Source organism: Xenopus laevis, chromosome 5S (assembly GCF_017654675.1).
Source record: "Xenopus laevis strain J_2021 chromosome 5S, Xenopus_laevis_v10.1, whole genome shotgun sequence".
Lineage (NCBI taxonomy): Eukaryota > Metazoa > Chordata > Amphibia > Anura > Pipidae > Xenopus > Xenopus laevis.
The window spans coordinates 2024023-2051965 of NC_054380.1; the positions used below are offsets into that span (position 1 = coordinate 2024023).

The following is a 27943-nucleotide window of genomic DNA, read 5'->3' on the forward strand; positions in this document are numbered from 1 at the left end:
AACCACTGGGGGCACTGTCAGCTCAATGTGCACTTGGGAAAGGCCAAGCGAAAGCAGAAATAAGTCCAAATGTTCGTCGTCTGTACATAATGTGAATCAGAATTCAGCAGCAAAAATGGCCGTGTCTTCAGATAATGTTGAAAGGAGAGACAAGTTTGCAGACACCAGAGCAAGGAATGTTTTTCAAACAGGCCCTTTTATAAGAACAGGGTTTACTCTTTTAGGCTGAATTCAGGCCGAAAGGTCAGGAAATGGTTTAGTTATAGACCGTGGCTTGAATAGCAAACACTGAGGGCTGACTCCTAATCCTTTTCATAGTCTACAAACAAACAGCTTCTATGAGTAAAGCTCTATAAGGAGCAATCCATTCAGAAAAACACACTGGCACACCTTGGCCTTCTGCATCAGCCCAATAAATTGGGGAGACATTGCCTGAAATCTGAAACCAAAGCACTCCGAGTGCCATCCCGCCGGAGATTTACATTCTAGCCAGCAGGAGGCAGTTCAGGAAGATGAGTCGCCCCCGAAGAAGAGGCGACTAATCGCCAAACGAGCGGATCTCTCCGTGTATGGCCACCTTAAATCTCTCCGAATTTTCGTTTCTGCCCTTACCCTTAAAGGGGAACTAAACCCTAAAAATGAATATGGCTAAAAATGTCCTATTTTCTATAGTGAACTTGTTGCACAAGGCTAAAGTTTGAGCTTGTCAATAGCAGCAATGATCCAGGACTTCAAACTTGTCACAGGGGGTCACCATCTTGGAAAGTGTCTGTGACACTCACATGCTCAGTGGGCTCTGATTGGCTGTTGAGAAGCTAAGCTTAGGGCTCGTCACTAATTATCCATCAGAAAATGAGCTTCCCTGGCTGTAATATAAGCTGATGCTACAGGTTTGCTGATTATTCAATTCTGATGCTAATTGCACTGGTTTCTGTGCTGCCATGTAGTAATTATGTGTATTAATTACTAATCAGCCTTATATTGTGACATTTCTATTCTATGTGTACTGTATATTGTGAGTGGGTCCCTAAGCTCAGTAAGTGACAGCAGCACAGAGCATGTGAATCAGTGAATCAGCAGAAAAGAAGATGGGGAGCTACTGGGGCATCTTTGGAGACACAGATCTTTACTGCTAAAGGGCTGTGGTTGCCTTGGGCTGGTACAGAAGCACAAAACATCATGTACAACATTTCTACCTACTTCTTTAGTTAGGCTTTAGTTCTCCTTTAAGGGCATGGTAAACCCAAGCAAATACCCTGCCTGATAATCTATCTATCTACCCACCCATCATCACCTCATCTGAACTTGTTATCTCCTGATGTCTGGCAACTATCTGCAATTCTGCAATGGAGATCAACAAGCTCAGGAGATTCCCAGATTCCCTTAAGATTGATTGAAGACTAAAGAGGGCAATCTGATGATTAATGTGTGTGGCCTAAATCTAAAATTCATTCCTTCCTTTAGGATCATGAGCCGGATATCCAAAAAATCATCTTGCACTTTGGTAATTCCTGTGTTTGTATGAACCCACATAGTGTACTGGCCAATAAAACTTGGGTGCAACATAACTGATCAACACAAAAACAGAAAGCTGGTGGAAGACTCCAATCTTACATGAATGCAGTTATCAGCCAATCTGGAAAAGCATTAGACCATGTACTTGAGACTGCGGCCAGGGATCAGTATAGCTTTCTGGATAATAGATTCCATACCTGTATATCAAGAATCTTTGCCATAAAGCAAGACAGGGCTGCTGCTGCTTGCACAAATCTAAACACAAGTACTAGCAAATGGATTCTACCATAAATAAATTCTAATTATATCGGTAGAAACTCTTTTCACCCAAATCACATTCCCTTTCACCAGATTCTAAACCTATAGGTTTGGACCCATAAATTGGTCCCTGTGCTGTTTAAGATGGGTCTCCCTGAAAACATCGCCTTGTACAATATTACAATTTGATTTCTGACAAAAAAAATAAAAATATCCTTTTATTTACCAAATGCCTTTAAATAGCAAATACAAATGGTTTTCTGTTCATTATAATTGTGCTGTGCCAGAAAGCCTTCAGCAAAGATACTATGGAAACTGGACAAGATGGAATTATTAACAAATGCTAATCAATTAAAGAACACATCGCAGAGGAAGGGCCATGTGGTCCCAAAACGTTTGATCATTTGAAAAGTGTTGTATAGCACCATTGAATAAATTTGGATCACCCCGTTTGCTGCAACCACAGGTATTGACATTCTTTTCTATTTTAATTTCCCTTTAACCCCTTTAGGCCTCTGCTGCTTATAGTTGCAGCAACATGAGTGGGCCCTTCAGACAGAAATCTCATTGATCTTGCCTGACTGCTATAGCATTGCTGTGTGGTATGTCATTAAAGGGCATGTAAAGTCTAAAATAGAATAAGGCTAGAAATGCTGTATTTTGTATACTAAACATAAACTTAAACTTACTGCACCACAAGCCTAATCAAACAAATGATTTATGCTTTCAAAGTTGGCTATAGGGGGTCACCATCTTGTAACTTTGTTATACATCTTTGCAAGACCAAGACTGTGCACATGCTCAGTGTGGTCTGGGCTGCTTAGGGATCGTCATAAACAAAGCTGCTTGAGTTCTGCATGGCTGGGAAGTAAGGCGGGGGCTCCCCCTGCTGTTCATAAGTATGATTGTTTCCCTGCAGAGCAGTTAGGGACCATCTGACAATTCCTATCCACAGCAGTAAATGAAGGGAGAATTTCACTGCATACAGTCAGGTTTCTTATAAAAACCGTACACATTTTTTAATTAAAGTATATTGGAGATAGGTTTCTTTTTCATTAAAGAAAGTAAAAATGGGATTTTATTTTTTTTTGCCTTTACATGCCCTTTAAACTTGTTTGTAAACTCTTATAAAACACAGCCAGGCAGTTTTATCTTTTAACCGGGAAGGAAAATGGAGCAGGGAAAAATTTTCAATCCAAAAAGGAAAAAAATGCAGAAAAAGAGATAATACGATATACTGGATGGAACAACACAAAGGACATGGGCCAAAGACAGAAAAAAAAAATCTGGGCCCATGGTCATGAAGAAAGGTTGGGTCGCTCTCTGAGAGGGGAAATAGAAAGTCAGAGGTTTTTACAGCAATCCTGCAGCTGTGTTGACCTTCAACACCCAACTGTATTCTCACCTTTACCTGTTCAAATGCGTTTGTGAGTTGTAGTTTAATAACATCTGGAGGTGTTCCAAGCTGGCATTCCCAGTCTGAACTCTACACATTACATTACCCTGGGCTCAAATAAGAGGAGCACTGGCTCAGGTATAAGATTAGATTAGTACGTATAAGATTAGAGTCACTTGGGAGTGCATAACCAATTGGTGGTGATTTGGGGTTTAGTTCTCCTTTACAACACACCAAAAAGCCAGCATTATTTTTTGCCTTTGTTACACGAAGTGGACATGTTGGAGTTGTTGCTCCCAGCTCATGAATAACTGAACAAAAGAAAATAAAGTTGGTGCATAAATTCCTCCACTAAAGCTAACTGGTCCAAGACACCAGTATCCATTCACATGCTAGAGATAACCTGATAAAAGCACTGGTTTCCATGATCCCTACTTCATGGGTGGACTGGAAGGTCTCCTTTAGTTGGTATTCCTAAAATAAGTGGCCTTCCCTCCAGACCTCAAGAGAACAGCCTGACCAAATCAACATGGGAGGGAGTCATATGCTGACTGAAAGATGTGCTGAGGCAAGTCAACATCTGCCAAGGGTTAGCATGAAGCAGCACGCCTAAATATGTGCAGTAAACCTACACGCAACACAAAAACATCTTCTTTATGGGTAGGTGCACCACTTACTGGAACCCTCACAGTTCATACCATGTGTTAGGCAGCCCTCTACCCAACAAGGGTGAGCAGGAGAAGGCACATGGCAATACCCTTCCTGCTCCTAATTTGCACATCAGTAAAGGGATTTGGTCATGATTTTTATGGTGTAGTTTTTATTTTTCTAAATGACACTATGATGATACTGCAAATAATTCACTGTACAATATAAAATATCATTCCTGAACCAGCAAGTGTATTTAGTTGTAATATTGGTGTGTAGGTGCATCTCAGGTCATTTTGCCTGGTCATGTGATTTCAGAAAGAGCCAGCACTTTAGGATGGAACTGCTGTCTGGCAGCCTGTTGTTTCTCCTACTCAATGTAACTGAATGGGTCTCAGTGGGACCTGGATTTTACTATTCAGTGCTGAGGCAGCTGTTATCTTGTGTTAGGCAGCTGCTATCTGGTTACCTTCCCGTTGTTCTGTTGTTAGTCTGCTGGGGGAGGGGTGATATCACTCCAACTTGCAGTACAGCAGTAAAGAGTGATTGAAGTTTATCAGAGCACAACTTTAACATATTGAAAACAAACAGCTGATTGGCTACTAGGGGGTAACTAGACCATGAAAACCCTGAGTTAGAGCATAATTACAGCAAAGACTTGGCTATCAGGGAAAGACACACTTAGAACTTTTGCAGACCTCCATGTCCAAGGCTACTTCTATAGTCTCCTAGGCTCTTTAATAGCCAAGCAATTAACATGCATAGCCACTCAAGCTATCCCAGCGGGTTCCTAGCAGTAGTAAGCACAGTACAAGCATGCATTGTTTTCTCTGTGGATCTGGTGCTCAGGAAATGCCTTGGTTACTATTTTCACTTCTTCTCCAGAGTCCAAGGGATAGGATTGCTCTTTGACTTTCATACAGTGTTTTTCTTTGGGTAGAATTCTACAGGCTTCAACAGATGAAACAAGGATATCCTAGTCAACAATTAAAATAGTTTAGGACCGGGGTTATATAAAGCAAGTTTTCATTTTTATTTTGGCAGGAACCTTGGTCTCAGCTACCTCCACGCATTAGAGTTGTGTCAGATTGGCAATTCAAACAAGTTCAGACACACTTTCAATTTCAGAGCATTATCAATCTTACAAACTTTGCTTTTTAGACTTGAATGTTATGAACACTAACCTGCCCTTAACTATACCGTATATTGTTTATAAGCATAAGGGTGGCACACCTACACCGCACTCCAGGCTTTAAAGCTATAGTCCACTTATATCCTTTATGTACAGACAGATAACCAATTATTTTCCCATTAAGGTACAAGAGCAAACTGCAGTACAGTCCACTGTGTGTGTACTTATTATTCCTTATATACCCATTATGTAAAAATGAGTGGAAAGTGCCATATAATACTTCATAGACCAGTGGTCCCCAACCAGTGGCTTATGGGCAACATGTTACTCACCAACTCCTTTGATGTTCCTCCCAGTTGCCTTAAAGCAGGTGTTTATTTTCCAATTCCTGGTTGGAGGCAAGTTTTGGTTGAATTAAAACCAGATTTATGGCCAAATAGAGACTCCTGTAGCCAACCAATTCCAATGTAACTACCAAATAGTCAATCATTCGGCACCCCCAGGAACGTGTTTCAATGCTTGTGTTGCTCTGCAAATCTTTGTACATTTGATTGTGGGTCAAAAAAATAATAAAAAAAAACTTTGGGGACCCCTGCCTTTGACACTGCAAAACCATCTCCAGTGGTAAGAAAGACGGTGATATGCTGTGAGAATATATTGGGGCATTAGAAGCTAGCAGTTCAGTGTGATCACAAACTCGGGCAGATCGTCATGATCAGAGGTGTATAGTAAACTTTATATAACAGCACATTTTTTAAAGTGAAAAGGTTGCGGTTTGAGGTCTGCAAAAATCTGGTTATGCCTCAGATATCACAAATATAACAACTTTAACAGCTACGAAAACCATGTGCTGGACAAACATCATCTCCCACACCTTAAAGGGATACTATCATCGGAAAAAAAAAATTTTTTCCAAAACACATCAGTTAATAGCGCTGCTCCAGCAGAATTCTGCACTGAATTTGTCTTTCAAAAGAGCAAACAATTTTTTAGATTTAATTTTGAAATCTGACATATATATATTGTCAGTTTCCCAGCTGCCCCCAGTCATGTGACTTGTGCTCTGATAAACTCCAGTCACTCTTTACTGCTGTACTGCTTCCCCCAGCAGCCAAACAACAGAACAATGGGAAGGTAACCAGATAGCAGCTCCCTAACACAAGATAACAGCTGCCTCAGCACTGAATAGTAAAATCCAGGTCCCACTGAGACACATTCAGTTACATTGAGTAGGAGAAACAACAGGCTGCCAGAAAGCAGTTCCATCCTAAAGTGCTGGCTCTTTCTGAAATCACATGACCAGGCAAAATGAGCTGAGATGCACCTACACACCAATATTACAACTAAATACACTTGCTGCTTCAGGAATGACATTTTATATGGTACAGTGAATTATTTGCAGTGTAAACAGTGTCATTTAGAAATAAAAACTACACCATAAAAATCCTGACAGAATCCCTTTTAGTTATGTTAACTGACTCAGGGTTTGTGAGCCCTCATTCAGGCACTCGGGAACGCAGACTGTTTATGAATGGACTGTACGTGAGTCTGCAGAAATATGTGCTTACGTAGAAAACATTTTGCAGATCCATTACCCTTTAAGGCCAATGATGCATCCCGGGAATGTCCCTCAGACATCGAAAAATTGTCCCAAAAAGCAAATTACATCAGAGGGCAAGCAGCTATTACTACTCTTTAAAGGGATCCTGTCATCAGAAAAAGTTTTTTTCAAAACACATCAGTTAATAGTTCTACTCCAGCAGAATTCTGCACTGAAATCCATTTCTCAAAAGAGCAAACAGATTTTTTTATATTCAATTTTGAAATCTGACATGGGGCTAGACATTTTGTCAATTTCCCAGCTTCCCCTGGTCATGTGACTTGTGACTGCACTTTAGGAGAGAAATGCTTTCTGGCAGGCTGCTGTTCAGTGACATGGGTTTTTACTATTGAGTGTTAGATCTACCAGGCAGCTGTTATCTGGTGTTCGGGAGCTGCTATCTGGTTACCTTCCCATTGTTCTGTTGTTTGGCTGCTGGGGGGGGGGAAGGGAGGAGGGTGATATCAGTCCAACTTGCAGTACAGCAGTAAAGAGTGATTGAAGTTTATCAGAGCACAAGTCACATGACTTGGGGCAGCTGGGAAATTGACAATATGTCTAGCCCCATGTCAGATTTCAATATTGAATATAAAAAAATCTGTTTGCTCTTTTGAAAATTGGATTTCAGTGCAGAATTCTGCTGGAGCAGCACTATTAACTGATGTGTTTTCCCATGACAGTATCCCTTTAAAACATGTGAAACAGCTGTGAGTGCTATTACCCATACAATGCCTGGTATTCTTAGAACGTATACTGTATAAGCATCTGTCTAAGACTGGCCAAAATTCTTGAAATGACTGGCGTACAAAAATAGCGAACTTTGGCTTGTTATAGATTTGGAAGAGATTTGAAAATTTCAAATGTTTGCACAGACTCCACGGAAAATCCTCCCCTGACAATTTCAAACTATTTGGAAGGCATTCTAAAGGACCAAAAACACGATGTTAAGAATCTAAAAGACAAATGCATGAATTAAATGGCCTATTCCTTTAGATATGCACTGCTAATACAGGTATAGGATCCATTATCTGTAAACCTGTTATCCAGAAAGCTCTGAATTACCGGAAGGCCAGCTCCCATATATATTTTAATCAAATAATTCATATATTTTTTAATTATTTCCCTTTTTCCTGTAATTAGAAGACAGTACCTTGTACTTGAGCCAAACGAAGATATAATTAATCCAAACTGGAGGTAAAACAATTCTATTGGGTTATTTAATGTTGAATTGATTTTTTTTTTTATAGTAGACTTAAAGGGGTGGTTCACCTTTAAGTTAACTTTAACTATTTTGTAGAATGGCCAATTCTAAGCAACTTTTCAATTGGTCTTCATTACTTTTTTTTTTTGTTTTTATATAGTTTTAGAATTATTTGCCTTTTTCTTCTGACTCTTTTGAGCTGACCCCATCTAAAACCAAATGCTCTGTAAGGCTTCACATTATTATTGGTACTTTTTATTCCTCATCTTTTTATTCAGGTCCTCTTCTATTTATATTCCAGTCTCTTATTCATATCAGTGCATGGTTGAGAAGATATTTTGGACCTTACCAACAAAATTGTTGAAATTACAAAGCAGAGAGCTGCTGAATAAAAAGCTAAATACTTCAAAAGCCACAAATAATAAAAAATTAAATAAAAAATTAAAACAAATTGCAAATTGTATCACAATATCACTCTCTACAGCATACTAAAAGTTAGTCTGAAGGTGAACCACCCTTTTAAAGGAATGGGGGATCCAAATTACAGAAAGATCCCTTGTCCGGAAAAACCCAAATCCCGAGCATCCTGGATAACAGGTCCCATATTTGCATACGCAGAATTGTATTCTTTCTCACTATATACAAAAGTTTTTGTTTTTTTTAGAAAAGCTACGGTTACCCCCAACCAGAGTGCAGGCTAATATCTTTGGTGGGAGGAAATTATTTTGGGCAAAGGGCACCCTTTAAGGCCATGTGGAAATGGTATTTATTTTTTATACGTTGTGGGGTTTTTTAATTAAATGGGTGGTTCACCTTTAAAGTAATTTTTTTATGTTATAGATTGACCAATTCCAAGCAACTTTTCAATTGGTTCTCATTATTTATTTTTTTATAGTTTTACAGTTATTTGTCTTTTTCTTCTGATTTTTTGCAGCTTTCAAACGGGCGTCGCTGTCCCCTTCCAAAAAAAACCAAATGCTCTCCTATTCATATTCCAGTCTCTTATTCAAATCAGTGCAGTGTCGCTAGGGTAATTTGGGCCCTAGTTACCAGATTGCTTAAAATGCAAATTGAAGAACTGCCGCATAAAAATCTAAATAAGTCAAAATATTAAAAAGTCGCAGTAAAATCTACTAGTTACTTCATTTTTTAGATACGGTGCAGACGACATACTAAAACTTAATTTAAACCCAAAAAGCAGGATCTAAATGTGAACACCAAGTCCATGAGCCTGACAACTGTTCAATTATGTTATCTTTGACTAATAGTTAACGGTTTTTGATGAGCAGAAACATTTAAGTGTGACAAACATGCAAAAGAATAAGAAATCAGGAAGGGGGCAAATAGTTTTTCACACCACTGTATATCCCCAAATTGACAAACCTGTGCAGCAATCCCATATATTAGGGGCTATATACAGAAAGTAACATAAACTCCCAACAATCGAAACAAAGGGCCATAAGAACAATTAAGGGAAAAGTTGCACAGGAAGTAATAGGGTTTATCTATCGATCAGAAGATAATGACATACAATCCCTTTAGGAAACAAGAAACTTAAAGAAAATAAAACCCAGAGTATTTTAAGTGCTTCCATTTCCCGTGTTTCTCTCCACTTAAAACTAAAATGATGTTGCCTGAGGAATAGGAGCGCTCACCTCTGCCTCAAAAAACAAAAACGCACGTCTAATAATAAAAAAAGAAACTGTCACGGCTGGCACCCGATACCAGAACAAATGCCAAGTACCCTGGTCTCGGCTTCACCAGTAGTGTGACCACCGTTGGGCTTCGGGAGGAGCCCTCAGGTTACTTGGGTGCCACCTGGACTTAACGAGGGGTGGAAGGCGAGATGTTCTGGCTGGCAAGGGGCACGGCTGTTAGCAAAGTCTTTTGGGCCGAAGGTCACGGTACAAAAGGATTAGGCAGAAGGATGGTCAGACAGGCTGGGTCGAGGCAGGTGGATATCAGAAACGTCAGGCAGGCAAGGGTCAAACGGGGTTGTCAATCAAGGGGTTAAGCTGGAAGAGTTGTCGTAGGCAGGCCAGGGTCAGGATACAGAATGCAGAGTAGTCAGGGAACAGGCAGGAGTCAAAACCAGATAATCAGAACAAACAGGTACAGGATCAGATGCACAAGGCTCAGGGAACACTAGAAACCAAGTTCTATCACGGGCACTGGCTGGGGGTCAGAATGGGCCTTAAATACAATGAAATTTCGCACCAAAATGTGCGACAATGCTGTACCTGAGGATCAAAGATGGCGCCAGCTCAGGCGACTAAGAACCACGCGGCGGGCGACCCCGCCGCACAGGTAATTTCACTACAGAAACACACACACATATATGGGTTTTATGCGTCTCAACTTTTCTTAGATTTTATGAAATAAAAATAGAGCATCTATTCAGAAAAGGGTTTTAAAGGAGAAGGAAAGGCTAAAATTATGTAAACTTATCAGAAAGGTCGATATAAATACACCAGTACTCATGGGCTTCTGTATCAGACTTCCTGTTTTCAGCTTAAACCTCCAGGGCTAGGGCTTGAGCATGCTCAGTTTGTTCCTCTCTCCCCTCCATCTCTGCTGTAATCTGAGCTCAGAGTTTACCCTTTAAGCCAAAAGTGGGTGACAATTCAGATTGTTTTTTTATGCCCACTTAGTGGGCTGGAAACCTCACGGGTAGCAGAATGATGTGAATTGCTCCATGTGCCAAAAAAAAAGGGCAACACCCAATCACATTATGTCAAGGGGTGAGACCAGTCTGAAACAGTTAAAGATGGCAATATACATAGCCAGAGTACTAATGAGAACAACCAATGAAGCTTGCCCAAACACAACATTAAATGATGCCAGGATAAGTATAATCCGCAATTAAGCGCAATTTTATAAAGATTCTACAAAGTGTGATTCTCAGCATGACGGCCAACAACAAGCAAATTCTATTCTATACTCTGGATTAGTATTTTAAAAATAGAAAAAGTAATTACAGAATTAAAAAAAAACCCACACAGTAGGGAACATTTTTTATATTTGGAGATCCTTCTTTGAGCTACTCATGCAAGGAAGAACTACGTAACTTGTTGGTGCTACATAAATAAATGGGGATGAGTCAGACACTTGGCCTTTCCAGTCTGCAAGGAATGGCAGACCCAGAAGTTCCTTTGCTCAGGAATCAAACTGCAGACATTCCTCATGGTATGAGCTTGGCTCACTGGTGTTTGGCCTCCCTTGGGAATACTGTATGTAAATAAAAGACTTCTGTTACTCAGCTCTTTGCTTGGATCATGGCTGGTTAACTGGAGGTTACATGTGTCCCCCCCAAGGTCTCCAGAGCCTTTTCTGTAATTAGTATTATATTAATATAATTTACCCCTTGACTATGGGTAATACAAATAAATTGCCTACTGGTTTACGCAAAACCTATGTGCAGTGCAGCAATAAGCAGTAACAATTAAAATTTAAAATTCAGGTATAGGATTAATTATCTGGAATGGTTGGGATTCGGGGATTTCAAGATAAAGGAGATGCAAAAATTCACAAGTTTATGGGACATTATGTTTTCCTTGGAGAACAGGAAAAAAAACTTTCGTATTGGTTCGGGATTCGACCTTTTTCCGCTTCTGCTGAATCCTTCTGCCCGGCCAAACTGAATCCGAATTTGCATATGCAAATTAGGGGCGGGGAGGGAAAAATGCATGACTTTTTGTCACAAAACAAGGAAGTAAAAATTGTTTTCCCTTTCCCACCCCTAATTTGCATATGCAAATTAGGATTCAGATCAGTATTTGGACAAATCTTTCACAAAGTATTCGGCGTTCGGCTGGATCCAAAATAGTGGATTTGGTGTATCCCTAAATAAAATACATATTCCCGGACGGCAGTGATGCGTGGGTCGGGATTTCCCCGACCCTAACCTGTCCTCCTTTAGCCCGCCCGCATCTGTGCTTCCGGGTTGCTTTTATAGACCCGCCCCACCGATGACTTCACAAAAGGGGCAGGGCAAGCAGGCGCATCGTCTATAAAAGTCGGACCCGGAAGTCGGCATTTGACGGTGGTGGGCTGGGAGAGCAGGAGAAGAGCTCAACCCGCACCCGAGAAAAAGCGTGCAAGGTCGGCCCGAACCCGCCCGACCCGTGGGTATTGGGCTGGCCCGACTGACGGACTTAGAAACTCTGTTTGGGGCGAACTGTTAAGTACTCAGCGTTCCTCAGATGAAGGAACGTAAAAAAAAAACAAAACTCAATCAACGGCACTCAATGTAACCCGTTACACTGGGCAAGTTCCATCAACAGTATGAATCCCATAGAATAATGAGCAGCACAAAAATGGTAAACATAGGATGAGTTCAAATGATTACATGATTGAGTACAACAATCAAGAGAAGGGAAAATTATAATAACTACAAATACCAAGAGTTTTCATTACCTCCTCGCTTACTAATAAAGCATTACATATATTGTAAACCATGAAAAGTTAAGAGACAATAAAAGTATTATGGAAGTCAAGTTTACAACTCGCGCACATATGGATTAAAGGCTATCCGGGCACATAATTAGGAACAGGAGGCTCGGAAGTGCAGACCTCCCACAGACTTCCTTTTAACATTTGTTCTCAAAAAATAGAAAGAAATAAATGCGATTTTTGGCAAAGGAGATCTTCCAAACCACAGAGAGCAGGACATAATTAGCCATCTAGTAGAACTAAAGGCTCTGTTGACAATGAACTGAATGCCTCTTGTGAACAAGAAGAGAGGAACAAGAAAAGCAAAGGAATAGGTTTCACTTTAAACAAAAGAAAGCAGTTGTCAAGGAGCCGAGCCAATTAATATGGGGTGTTACTCCACCAATAAACCAAAAATCAACAACGCCATGAACTATAGAACGTTCTCTCCTACACTGACATACCCTTTTCAAATGCAGAGAATCCTTGCTCTCCATTCTCTGTGATGTCACTAGAAACATAATCAAACAAAATACATTTGCCAAAGCTACATGTGCAGAGAAAACAGTGTATGTGGTTAATTTGTTCTCTATTTTTCCTTTACACTATAAACTCCCAAAGCAAAAGTGGGGCTTGCTCTATAGATACCTAAAATACATAAGGGGTTCAGTAAAAAGATGACTAATGTTTGCTACTTATCTTGCAACCCACAGCAACCAATCAACAGGGAGCATTTAAAGGAGAAGGAAAGCAACTGAAGAAGTTTATTGTCAACAGATTAGCCACAATAGTGCAATTTATAACACTATATTTATTCTGTAGAATGTTTTACCATACCTGAGTAAACAGCTCTAGAAACTCTCTCTGTTTGTTTAGGATAGCAGCTGCCATATTTGGTGTGACATCACTTCCTATTTGAGTCCCTCCCTCATAGCTCTGGGCTCAGATTACAGCAGGGAGGGGGAGAGGAGCAAACTGAGCATGCTCAAGCCCTAGCCCTGGAGGTTTAAGCTGAAAACAGGAAGTCTGATACAGAAGCCCATGAGTACACAATAGAAGGAAAGAAATGTGCTGTTTCTTTTGACAGAGGACTCAGAGCAGCATTACTTTGAGGGTTTACTGGTGTATTTATATAGATCTTTCTGATAAAGCTTACTTACTTTTAGCCTTTCCTTCTCCTTTAATGGTCAGGTGATCAAAAACACCCATTTGATTGGTTTTCATATGATGGCAAATGTTAGTTAAACCTTTTATTAAATAAACCACGTCCGTTTAATAAGGAGAAATTAGTTTTACCAGTCTACACAGAAACATATGAGAGCACGTCTTTTACAAACAAAGATTCTTAAAGGAGACATATAGCATCACCAAAAAACACTCCTATGATAGGAAATGAATAATGAATAATAATATTATGAATTTATGGTGCTGCTTATTATAAGCTTCAGTTCTCTATCAGGTCAGCCTCGCTGCTGATTGGTTCCTATCCTACAGTGTGGTGCTCCCCTGCACAGCCTGGAAAAAGAGGCAGCAGAAAGTAAAACAAATGGGCGGGACTATCTGGGTTTTGCAAAAATTTTCAATAAATCAACCCGAAATACTACTTTTTAAAGCACATTCCTTCTATATTTAAAAGAGTAAAATGCGACGGCACATTCTTATTTTTAATACAATAGGTCTCTTTTAAACAGGTAATCGTGAGTCACTTTGCTATTGTTTCTGGTCAGATCAGTTGAACCCCATTATCATTTCAGTTACCCCCACTGCTCTCTTCAGAATTTCCTCTGCAATGATACATTATTGGAGCCAGCTCAAGCGAGGTGAAACCCACCTAAAAATAGTTGCGTGCAACCTATGATTTTCAGTTGCCACAGCAACAACTAGCAGTTATGACTCAGACGGAATCTGTATAAACACTTGGGGTGAACAGAATGGAGTATTTTGCCAGGGATTGTTTCAAGATTCTGTCAAACTGAACCCAAATTTAAGGACGGACATCTGTGAATGGAACTCACACAGGCTATACTTGTAATCATCACAAGCAGTTCCCCTTTAAATTAACTTTATATTTAAATGTAGATCAATATTCTTAGACAAATTGCAGTTGGTATTCCATTTTAAATTATTTTCTGCACTTTACATTATTTAGCTTTCTGTTCACCTGCTTTCTAGTTTACGTTTTAACATACTGTTTTACCATACCTGAGTAAACAGCTCTAGAAGCTCTCTCTGTTTTTTTAGGATAGCAGCTGCCATATTAGCTTGTTGTGACATCACATCCTGCATGAGTCTCTCCCTGCTCACTCATAGCTCTGGGCTCAGATTACAGCAGAGGAGGGAGAGGGAGAGAGGAGCAAACTGAGCATGCTCAAGCCCTAGCCCTGGAGGTTTAAGATGGAAACAGGAAGACTGATACAGAAGCCCATGAGTACACAATAGAAGGAAAGAAATGTGGTGATTCTTTTGACAGAGGACTCAGAGCAGAATTACGTTGAGGGTTTACTGGTGTATTTATATAGACCTGTCTGATAAAGCTATTTTAACCTTTCCTTCTCCTTTAAAGGTGAACTATCCCATAGATTACCATTTCTGGTGATACATTCTCTACTACAGCTTTTTGCGACATCAGCCCAGCTCAGTCCTAGTTCTCTAGCTATAGTATATCACACCAAATACAGTGTTGTTCTATCTAGAACATAAGAAGGGTTGCTGGTTGTCCAAAGTTGATAAAATACCCAAAAGTGGATACAGTGCACAAAAACCCTTGTGGCTTAGACCTATGAAATGTTTGCAAATTAAGACACTCGTGACCTACTAGAATTACATCTTAAATTGTAAAAGATTAAAATCCCGATTGATTCATATACTGTAGCCAGATATAACAAGGTACCAATTTGATAAATCTATAAAAAGACAAAATCCTCAAGGCAGAACAAAAAAAAAAAAAAAAAAAAAAAAAGCACGCTGGAATTAGACTGTGATCTATGAAGTCATGAAATATGCTGTCTGATGGTATTATTAGAGGCGAGAATGAACTAACTAGCAGCACATATATAACGTTCACAATACTGGTGGTGACAATCAATTGTGCTCTAAAGGCACACTCTCTCCCTAATATACTGTTAACCCCACTGTTACTATAGACACCATCTCTCCCTACTATACCTGCTATCCCACAGTCACACTCCCTTCCCAGAGACTATTATCCACTGTTACTATAGACACATCTCTCCCTACTATACCTGCTATCCCACAGTCACACTCCCTTCCCAGAGACTATTATCCACTGTTACTATAGACACATCTCTCCCTACTATACCTGCTATCCCACAGTCACACTCCCTTCCCAGAGACTATTATCCACTGTTACTATAGACACCATCTCTCCCTACTATACCTGCTATCCCACAGTCACACTCCCTTCCCAGAGACTATTATCCACTGTTACTATAGACACATCTCTCCCTACTATACCTGCTATCCCACAGTCACACTCCCTTCCCAGAGACTATTATCCACTGTTACTATAGACCAGGGATCCCCAACCTTTTGAACCCGTGAGCAACATTCAGAAGTAAAAGGAGTTGGGGAGCAACACTAGCATGAAAAATGTTCTTGGGGTGCCAAATAAGTGGTGTGATTGGCCATTTAGTAGCCCCTATGTGGATTGTCACCCTACATTGAGACTCTGTTTGGCAGTACATCTGGTTTTTATACAACCAAAACTTGCCTCCAAGCTAGGAACTCAATAATTAGTACCTGCTTTGAGGCCACTGGGAGCAACATCCAAGGGGCTGGAGAGCAACATGTTGCTCACGAGCTACTGGTTGGGGATCACTGCTATAGACACATCTCTCCCTACTATACCTGCTATCCCACAGTCACACTCCCTTCCCAGAGACTATTATCCCACTGTTACTATAGACACCATCTCTCCCTACTATACCTGCTATCCCACAGTCACACTCCCTTCCCAGAGACTATTATCCACTGTTACTATAGACACCATCTCTCCCTACTATACCTGCTATCCCACAGTCACACTCCCTTCCCAGAGACTATTATCCACTGTTACTATAGACACCATCTCTCCCTACTATACCTGCTATCCCACAGTCACACTCCCTTCCCAGAGACTATTATCCACTGTTACTATAGACACATCTCTCCCTACTATACCTGCTATTCCACAGTCACACTCCCTTCCCAGAGACTATTATCCACTGTTACTATAGACACCATCTCTCCCTACTATACCTGCTATCCCACAGTCACACTCCCTTCCCAGAGACTATTATCCCACTGTTACTATAGGCACCATCTCTCCCTACTATACCTGCTATCCCACAGTCACACTCCCTTCCCAGAGACTATTATCCACTGTTACTATAGACACCATCTCTCCCTACTATACCTGCTATCCCACAGTCACACTCCCTTCCCAGAGACTATTATCCACTGTTACTATAGACACATCTCTCCCTACTATACCTGCTATCCCACAGTCACACTCCCTTCCCAGAGACTATTATCCCACTGTTACTATAGACACCATCTCTCCCTACTATACCTGCTATCCACAGTCACCACTCCCTTCCCAGAGACTATTATCCACTGTTACTATAGACACCATCTCTCCCTACTATACCTGCTATCCCACAGTCACACTCCCTTCCAGAGACTATTAATCCACTGTTACTATAGACACCATCTCTCCCTACTATACCTGCTATCCCACAGTCACACTCCCTTCCCAGAGACTATTATCCACTGTTACTATAACACATCTCTCCCTACTATACCTGCTATCCCACAGTCACACTCCCTCCCAGAGGGACTATATATCCCACTGTTACTATAGACACCATCTCTCCCTACTATACCTGCTATCCCACAGTCACACTCCCTTCCCAAGACTATTATCCACTGTTACTATAGACACCATCTCTCCCTACTATACCTGCTATCCCACAGTCACACTCCCTTCCCAGAGACTATTATCCACTGTACTTAGACACCATCGTCCCTACTATACCTGCTATCCCACAGTCACACTCCCTTCTCAGAGACTATTATCCACTGTTACTATAGACACCATCTCTCCCTACTATACCTGCTATCCCACAGTCACACTCCCTTCTCAGAGACTATTATCCACTTTTACTATAGACACATCTCTCCCTACTATACCTGCTATTCCACAGTCACACTCCCTTCCCAGAGACTATTATCCACTTTTACTATAGACACATCTCTCCTACTAAACCTGCTTATTCCACAGTCACACTCCCTTCCAGAGACTATTATCCACTGTTACTATAGACACCATCTCTCCCTACTATACCTGCTATCCCACAGTCACCTCCCTTCCCAGAGACTATTATCCACTGTTACTATAGACACATCTCTCCCTACTATACCTGCTATTCCACACAGTCACACTCCCTTCCCAGAGACTATTATCCACTGTTACTATAGACACCATCTCTCCCTACTATACCTGCTATCCCACAGTCACACTCCCTTCCCAGAGACTATTATCCCACTGTTACTATAGGCACCATCTCTCCCTACTATACCTGCTATTCCACAGTCACACTCCCTTCCCAGAGACTATTATCCACTGTTACTATAGACACATCTCTCCCTACTATACCTGCTATCCCACGTCACACTCCCTTCCAGAGACTATTTATCCACTGTTACTATAGACACCACCTCTCTCCTACTATACCTGCTATCCCACAGTCACACTCCCTTCCCAGAGACTATTATCCACTGTTACTATAGACACCATCTCTCCCTACTATACCTGCTATCCCACAGTCACACTCCCTTCCCAGAGAAATCCCATGGCTACTACAGGAATTGCTATGTAGTATGCAAGGTTAAAGTGAAAATATGTTCATAGGAACGCCAGTAGTATGGAAGATGGAACCTTTTTTTTTTTTTTAACAATTGTGAAGGCAAGGAAAACTACTTGGGGGGCCTTTATAGCCTAAGCTGCACAGACCTGCTGAAAGCCTTGCAGCACGGGAGTTCAATTCCAGCTTATTCATGTTCAGCAGGGAGATTGCATGTTCTCCATGGGTTGGCATTGGATTTATTCGCTGGCTCAACTCTGATTAGATCTATTCTGAATATATCAGATTGGATGTGGAATCCAACTCACAAACAGCATCAAAACAATGGAAGCAATTTCCAGTCTACTAACCTAAACAGATGAATCCCATTTGCAACTGGAGAATCGGCTTTCTGGCAATGGGATTACTTGCTACTCTGAATAAGGCTTCATGTAAAGCTTGTCAGGATAATCCTTCTCTCCAAACCTTTAGTTTTACCCCAAAAAATAAGCACAGCTCAACCTACTCTGATTACTCGTCATCTGCAATGAATCAAGTTACCAACTTTTATACGGTCAGATCCAAATGCCAACAAATACTAGGAAGAAATAAAGAAAAAAAAAAAAAAAAAGAATGGCCCCAGCCCCTCTCAGAGCTTCCAGGCAGCGAGTGCGAATGTTTCCAGCAGATGAAGGAGTAATTTATAACACATGCGATTTCGTGCTCAGCCATTGGTACGTTTCATGTTCGGAGGTCACATGACACCTGACAGGACAACACAAAATGGTGAGACGAGGGGCAAGAAGCAGATGAACAATTAAATATTGAGGTTGCCGGAAGGGCTGTTATTGTGCCAGATGTGACCTCTAATCCCAAGAATCCGGATAACAACAAGCCCGGAGAATAAAACATTGTGCCAGCTGCATTCTAACATAAAAAACATGACATTCGCAATTGTGCCAGAAGATGTTTTGGAAAAAAAAAACATTTGACTAAAACTTGTAGATTTTGGACTTTCCCATATGAAAATCACCCTCATTATACAGGACAAGTGCAGTAAAACATTGTTAGCCAATCACAGCGCAAGGAAAGTTACTACAAGGGCCACGATTGGCTTGTGATCAAACATAATACTTGCCCATGTATTTCTATTTCCTTTCTCTGCCCAAAAAGCATCTTTGTCATTGTTTATATGTGCCAGTCTGGAAAGCTTTATAACACTCGACCAACCACCCAGTCTACAATTTGTATCTGATCGAAAATCCATTCTTTAAATCACAGAATATTGGGTTTGCTGTAAAAAAAAAAAAAAAAAAAAAACTAGGGATGCAACGAATTCTTCGCAAAAGATTCGACCCAACACCGAACCGAATCCTAATTAGCATATGCAAATTAGGGGTGGGAAGGGGAAAACATTTTTTACTTCCTGGTTTTCTTACAAAAAGTCATGCAATTCCCCTCCCCGCCTCTAATTTACATATGCAAATTAGGATTCAGCCGAATGTGAATCCTGCTGAAAAAGGCCGAATCCCAAACTGAATCCTGGATACGGTGCATCCCTAAAAAAAACGTATCTTTAAAAATATGTGATTTTATATAAACTGGCTATATTTTGTAATAGAGGTATGGGATCCATTATACAGAAAACTTCAAATTCCAGGAAGGCCATCTCCCATTAAAGGGGTGTTTCACCTTTAAGGTAACTTTTATTATGTTATAGAACGGCCAATTCTCAGCAACTTTTCAATTGGCTTTTATTATTTATTTTTTTTATAGCTTTATACTTGTTTGCCTTTTTCTTTTGACTCTTTCCAGCTTTCAGATGGGCGTTGCTGACCCCATCTAAAAAACAAATGCTCTGTAAGGCTACAAATGAAATGTTATTACTACTTTTTATTCCTCATCTTTTTATTTAGGCCCACTCTTCATCATATTACAGTCTCTTATTCAAATCAATGCATGGTTGCTAGGGGAATTTGGACCGTAGTTACCAGATTGCGTTAAAGTGATACTGTCATGGGAAAACATTTTTTTTTCAAAATGAATCAGTTAATAGTGCTGCTCCAGCAGAATTCTGCACTGAAATCCATTTCACAAAAGAGCAAACAGATTTTTTTTATATTCAATTTTGAAATCTGACATGGGGCTAGACATATTGTCAATTTTCCAGCTGCCCCAAGTCATATGACTTGTGCTCTGATACACTTCAATCACTCTGTACTGCAAATTGGAGTGATATCACCCCCTCCCTTCCCCCCCCCCAGCAGCCAAACAACAGAACAATGGGAAGGTAACCAGATAGCAGCTCCCTAACACAAGATAACAGCTGTCTGGTAGATCTAAGAACAACACTCAATAGTAAAATCCAGGTCCCACTGAGACACATTCAATTACATTGAGAAGGAAAAACAGCAGCCTGCCAGAAAGCATTTCTCTCCTAAAGTGCACAAGTCACATGACTGGTGGCAGCTGGGAAATTGACAATATGTCTAGCCCCATGTCAGATTTCAAAACTGAATATAAAAAAATCTGTTTGCTCTTTTGAGAAACGGATTTCAGTGCAGAATTCTGCTGGAGCAGCACTATTAACTGATGTGTTTTGAAAAAAAACATGTTTTCCGATTACTATAAATGATCATGAGGGAATCTACAGGCAGTGAAAGAGTTAAGGGATCCCATTGAGCCGGTGCCATTTCCGGCCTATCCCTTTGCAGCACTGCCGTAAGGCTTTTAATGAACTGTTCAGCTGCTGCGCGTTGAGCTGAGAAGGGAGGCGGGTCCGCGGTGTAAGTGACGCAGCTGCAGGGCTGCCCCATGAATGGAGAGTTTATGAATGACGGCGGTCACGTGACCACAGCCAGGCCCGATTCACAAATAAACAGGTTTCCTCCAGCGTCATCTTTAGGACTGGGAATCCGATCTGCTGCTCCTGGCACCGACCGAGCCCTGACCCCTCCTCCTCTATTATTCGCGCTAAATAAAGGAGCCCGTCAGACCCGCCTGAGACAGAGACGGACTGACTTATTTGCCGGGGGAGGGGCGTGACACTGCGGCCTAGTCCATCCGCCAATCCGTACAGTTTGTCTCGCAGACACCCCCCTCGATATTTTATGAATGGAGCGGCGCATGCAAAAGAAGTGAAGGGAAAAAATGGCCGCGACACTTATAAACACAACTGTTGGCTGTTCCTTAAACACAGTTCCCTCACTTCATGGCTCCTTTGTGCCCGGGCTGAGATTAAGCGCCTCAAAGTGCGGCTCCTCCCCTTACTCCTCCCTCACATTCTCTTGTACCTCACGGAACCGCCCACTGTAGCTCATAATGAGGCAGATGCTTCTTGAGTTTGAGGGAAGAACGTGCAAAATGGGTTTTCTTAGCTTTTCAGTCACAAATAGTACAGGATGAACACGTGTCTGATCCCCATGTAGCAGGGACGATAAATTCACTGACCGGTGACACTAGACAACAGCCCTGACTAGACGAGTGAATTTCACCAAAAAAAAATCGCTGCCACTGACGCCCATTAAAGACGCGTGACGCCATACAATTCTATAAGCGTCATTTCTGAGGGAAAAGAAGGCAAAAACAATTCACCCATCCTCCCTACCCCTGATATTTCCACTACATGCGGCCCAACAACCCCCACAGCCTCCAAAATATTGACTGTCTGTGGCAACAAACTGTACCAAGGGCCGGGGCCTAAAGATGCCCATGGGCAATAACTCGCCATACACAATAACTCGCCAAACGAGCCGATCTTTCCCTGATATGCCCACTAACAGCAGGACAATCGGGGTCTGAGCGCTCAGCCCAAATGGATTTCAACGAAGAGAATGGCGGCCCTCGATCGCCAGAAAAATCAAACCTCCCTGATTTATATCTTGGCCAGATATCGATCGGGGAGACCTGTAGGAGCCCCCCACACACGGGCAGATGAGCTGCTGAATCGGTCTCAAGGACAGATAGCGGCAGCTTTAATCAGCTCGTGTGTGGCCACCTCTACTTTAATCACTGGGGGGAGCCTACCAAACTTAGCACCCACTGACATGTTAACTTTCATTCTCCTTTAAAAAGGTAGTTCCCCTTCAAGTTAAAGGGATACTGTCATGGGAAAACATGTTTTGTTTTTTTTCAAAACACATCAGTTAATAGTGCTGCTCCAGCAGAATTCTGCACTAAAATCAGTTTCTCAAAAGAGCAAACAGATTTTTTTTTTTACTTCATTTTGAAATCTGACATGGAGCTAGACATATTGTCAGTTTCCCAGCTGCCCCCTGTCATGTGACTTGTGCTAAATAAACTAAACATCAGGCACTCTTTACTGCTGTACAGCAAGTTGGACTGATCTCATCCCCAGCAGCCTAACAACAGAACAATGAAAGGTAACCAGATAGCAGCTCCCTAACACAAGATAACAGCTGCCTGGTAGATCTAAGAACAGCACTCAATAGTTAAATCCAGGTCCCACTGAGACACATTCAGTTACATTGAGTAGGAGAAACAACAGGCTGCCAGAAAGCAGTTCCATCCTAAAGTGCTGGCTCTTTCTGAAATCACATGACCAGGCAAAATGAGCTGAGATGCACCTACACACCAATATTACAACTAAATACACTTGCTGCTTCAGGAATGACATTTTATAGTACAGTATAGTAGTATAGTATAGTAGTTTATTGTACAGTGAATTATTTGCAGTGTAAACAGTGTCATTTAGAAATAAAAACTACATCATAAAAATCATGACAGAATCCCTTTAACTTTTAGGATGTTATAGAAGGGTCAATTCTAAGCAACTCTTCAACTGGTCTTCATTATTTATAGGTTTTTAATTATTTGCCGGGTCACTGACCCCATCTAAAAAAACAAATGCTCTGTAAGGCAACACATTTATTGTTACTTTTTATTATTCATCTTTCTATTCGGGCCTCTCCTATTCATATTCAAGTCTCTTATTCAAATCAATGCATGGTTGCTAGGGTAACGGGCCCTAGAAACCAGATTGCTGAAATCGCAAACTGGAGAGCTGCTGAATAAAAAGCGAAATAACTCAAAAACAACAATTGCAAATTGTCTCAGAATACCACTCTACATCACACTAAAAGTTAACTCAAAAGTGAACAACCAAAATTACCCAAGAAGAATGAAAATAGAGAAAGAACTGAACCACATCTTCATTAAACAAACTTTCTTTGTAGCTTCTAGCAGCAAATGCAGAATATTTAAAATGAGTTAATATGGAGATGTTTATCTGTGTAGCCTTCATTATTTCAGTTACATCATGTGGCACATTCAAACACAAAACTGTACAAGTAGGCGGATGTTGTTTTTGAAGGATACACAGACATCTCAATATGAAATCGGTGGTTAATGCAACATACTGAACTTTAAAGAGCCCTGGTGCTCAAATGGTTGTCATGCAAGTGTCGCGTGGAAACGTGGAATGAAGCAAAATGGGAACGTGGACACAATTGTTGCAGCCCAGTCACAATTTTTCAAGTACATTGTCTTTAAAATAATTTCACTATTGATCAACACGTCCTAAATTAAAGCTAAATAAAGCTGCTATGGTATCGGTGCAATAACGGATATATTCTGCACATCAAGCCCTGCCCTACAGGAGCTAAATTCTAATTTTCTTAAAGGGGAACTAAACAGTAAAATGAATGTGGCTAAAAATGGCATATATTATATAGTGAACTTATTGCACGAGGCTAAAGTTTCAGCTTGTCAATAGCAGCAATGATCCAGGACTTCAAACTTGTCACAGGGGGTCACCATCTTGGAAAGTGTCTGTGACACTCACATGCTCAGTGGGCTCTGATTGGCTGTTGAGAAGCTAAGCTTAGGGCTCGTCACTAATTATCCAGCAGAAAATGAGCTTCCCTGGCTGTAATATAAGCTGATGCTACAGGTTTGCTGATTATTCAATTCTGATGCTAATTGCACTGGTTTCTGTGCTGCCATGTAGTAATTATGTGTATTAATTACTAATCAGCCTTATATTGTGACATTTCTATTCTATGTGTACTGTATATTGTGAGTGGCTCCCTAAGCTCAGTAAGTGACAGCAGCACAGAGCATGTGAATCAGTGAATCAGCAGAAAAGAAGATGGGGAGCTACTGGGGCATCTTTGGAGACACAGATCTTTACTGCTAAATGGTTGCGGTTGCCTTGGGCTGGTACAGAAGCACAAAACATCATGTACAACATTTCTAGCTACTTCTTTAGCTAAGTTTTAGTTCTCCTTTAACGTAGGACAAACACTGTAGGCTCAGCCAATGAATCTGACAGTTTTTCTCAAACTCCCTTAATGTACATCAGATGCCACAACACAAAACAGTATTATGGCCGTTTGGGGTACAGAAACTAACACAAACAGTGCATTTATCTCCGGAAGCTAAAATGACAACACACAGAAGATGTAAAACCTTAATAAATGACCTGCAACATGCATCAATCCAGCTGGCTATACGGTGTATATAATAATATAGGATCAGCAATACCAGAGGGAAAATATTTTACTCTTGCATTTAAAGGTAATACTAGTGTGCATCAGTCGCAAATACCTGTACAACATTTTTAGCAGCAACATACAAACATAAAACAGCAACATACAAACACCTATAGGAAATGTAAGTCCTACATCCCTAATTGCTACACAGCATTTAATTAATATAAATTATATACAAGGTTATGAAATAAACATATTCATGCTACCAGTGCATGGTAACAATACACTACATTTAAATGCATACAACCCCCTTTTTTTTTTCCTTTTGGTGCTACTGGCCATTTAAATCTGCCGCTGTCAGTGACAGGACTCTCACCTTAATCCATTAATGAAAAGCCTCCAATTACAATGTAAAATTTAGGCATAGATTTGTATAACACCATGGGCATATTAATCAAAGGGAAAAGACAGGTCTCTGATCAGTATTCCTATATCTTATTTATACACCAAAAAATACAGTACAGTTAACGGACCTGTTTTGTGCATGTTTTTCTCTATAGATTTCCTGCAAGACCCTTTAAAAAGCATATTGTTCTGTATTTGCTTTTGGGTGAATAATAAGTAATAGTAAGTAAACTATTTACAGGCATCAAGTTGAGGTTGAATGGAATGGGCAAGCAGTGAGCTTTGATATTGCTTATTCAATGGAATATGTGGAAGTTACAAAAGTAGTTTATGCGCAGTCCTGAGTTCCAGTACAAATATAAAAATGAAACACACAATGCAATTATTCAAGTACCCTTCAAATCTCAAGGTAGCATGATGTGCCCAGCAAAATGGACTGGGGCTTGGGGATGACAAAGCAGGTAAGTGGGTCCAGGTCAGGCTTAGGGTTAGCGGTTAAGGGTAGAATGTGGGTCTAAAAAAACCAGACCCACACAGGTATCTACACCATGCCTAAAGCTACGAAAATGTTCTAAAAAATAAAAACAAACCAAAAGGATTGTTTTGCCATCAACATGGATTTCCGCTAGCTTAGATAAAATGAAGTACACGATAATGTCTTGTTATAATAGAAAAAAATTAATGATGAAGAACTGATCTGAGTTTTCTGGATAATAGGTTTTCAAATACTGGATCCCTTCCATACCTGTACTTAAATTCCCATAACAGAATAGGGCAGAGATTTACAATGTAATAATGTTTCACTGAAACTGAACCAGTAATGCATGCTTTCTGCAACACACTGAATATACACATTTAGCCAATACTAGCATGTATAGTTGCAGCGAGGTCCGGCTGAAAAATCCACTTTAGTAAAGTATTGTGAAATAGCTGCGCATGCCGCAGGAGCCTACAATCACACAGGCTGCTGAACAAAGTTTTGAGTTATAGTTTCTTGCTTTCTGCATCACTGCAAGATATAGGGGCCTCCTATACAAGGCATCTTCAACCTGTGGCACTACTGGAACTCTCAGCAACCGCTGAAAACTGCAATCATCTATCAATCCATCATCTATCTTTTATCTATCAATCAACTATCTATCAATCAACTATCTATATATATCATCTCTCTATTATCTATCTCTCTATCTATCTATTATCTATCTATCTCTCTATTATCTATCATCATCATTATCTATCTCTCTATCTATCTCTCTATCTATCTATTATCTATCTATCATCTATCTATCTCTCTATTATCTATCATCATCATTATCTATCTCTCTATCTATCTCTCTATCTATCTATCTCTCTATCTATCTATCTATCTATCTATCTATCTATCTATCTATCTATCATCTATTATCTATCTATCTATCTATCTATTATCTATCTATCATCATCATTATCTATTATCTATCTGTCTATTATCTATCTATCTATCTATCTATCTATCTATCTATCTATCTATCTATCTATCACACAAAGACCCACAAGCATTCATAGTCTGTCTGCAAGTGAAACACTGCCAGGCAATTGCAATAAGAGAACTATATGGTGTGTAGACCTGTCACAGACACGTATGCAACAACAATTTGTAAGATTCAGTCCGTAACCTGGGGAAACCCACTTCAGGCCCATTTAGATAACAAGACTCTGGAGATCACGAACATCACGGTGATTCCATTTAACACACTGTCCCTTAATCCTGCAGCAATGCCCCACAGCCAACGGGTGCGACTAGCTCATGCCTTCCACATGTATTTATAAAGGTTTTCGGATAAAATGGCATAAATATACAAGTCACTTCTCAAAGACACAGACATGAAGGAAACAGCCCAGCAGTTGGGTACAGGGATTCCTCTGTGGGTTTGTGTGTGTGTTAGAGCCATGTGCAGGATTAATAATAATAATAATAATAATAACAAGCTCAGCCTGCTGCAATGGCAACACACATCAATGTAAATGACAGGCCCGCAGGTGATATAACTACACTATGGACTGATACCCAATGTAAACACTGTATATATCCAATACTTATCTTGTACTGTGCTATTAATGCCAATGTTAATGCCAATGTTAATGGCAGGGATAGGAGCCCATGAGTTTATATCCAAGCTGGACCTGCAGCAGCTGAACTAGAACTTGCGGCTCTCACAGACTGACACTGGTAGTTGTAGTTGAAACTACTCAGAGCTACACTGTATCACTACTAATTGCCAATAATAATAATAATAAAACAGAGACATATCTGAGTCTCACTTACTCCTCCGGGGGGGCTTCCTCGCTCATTTTGTCTCTTCTCACCGGCTCTGTCCCGCCTCGGGGGGCTCCGAGCTGCTCATCTTTCCTCTCATTTGCCCCGAGTTATTAGTGAGAGAGGGGGGAGAGAAGGACGTCGGGAGTCGGTCCCCGGGAGCAGCGGAGAGACCCGTCCCCCCCCCTCCTCCTCCGTGTAAGTGGTAGATTCCTCCCGGCCGGGAACTGGACTTCTTGTCACTCACTCGCCTGCCCCGCCCGCTCTGTCCGCGCTCAGTGAGGCTCTTACTGTTGGCGGTGGCCCCGTCCGAGCCCCATTTCTTGTTACTCCATGTTGGATCCTCTTCCCTCGCTCTGTCTCTGTGTGAGTCTGATAGTGTCTGAGTGTCTCACCCGCCGCAACCGCAGGGACATGAGAGAGAGACACACAGAGGAAGTGGGGCGGAAGCGATGACGTCACCCTCCCCAGCAACAAGCGGCTGCGAGGACACGGGGCTTGGGAAAGGGAGGCGTGGCTAGGCGGAATGAGGAGGAGCCTGTGGGGAGGGGTTTGAGCGGGGCAATAACTAATGTCACACACTGGTCGTGCTCTTAACCTGGAGCTGCTGTTGTTGTTGTTGGGTCACTGCGACTACTTGTACTTCAGAATGAGCTCTGTGAGAAATATAAATCTATTTACGTGTTTTACTACAACTTTGTGATCATAGGAAAGTCTCACACCCTGTCACATACTCACTACAAACTCAGTGACCTGTGATTAGTTA

The 27943-nt window shown here is 40.9% G+C and overlaps 1 protein-coding gene across 1 annotated transcript in view; it reads right to left on the reverse strand.

The window, feature by feature from the left end:
• spred2.S (sprouty related, EVH1 domain containing 2 S homeolog) overlaps nt 1-27721 on the reverse strand; it is a 49411-nt gene extending 21690 nt beyond the window's left edge. Inside the window, exon 1 of the mRNA XM_018264839.2 lies at nt 27187-27721. Within this exon, the coding sequence (XP_018120328.1) occupies nt 27187-27212 (26 nt within the window). The 5' untranslated portion in view covers nt 27213-27721. The remainder of the gene's footprint in view (nt 1-27186) is intronic.
• Between the last annotated feature and the right edge of the window lie 222 nt (nt 27722-27943).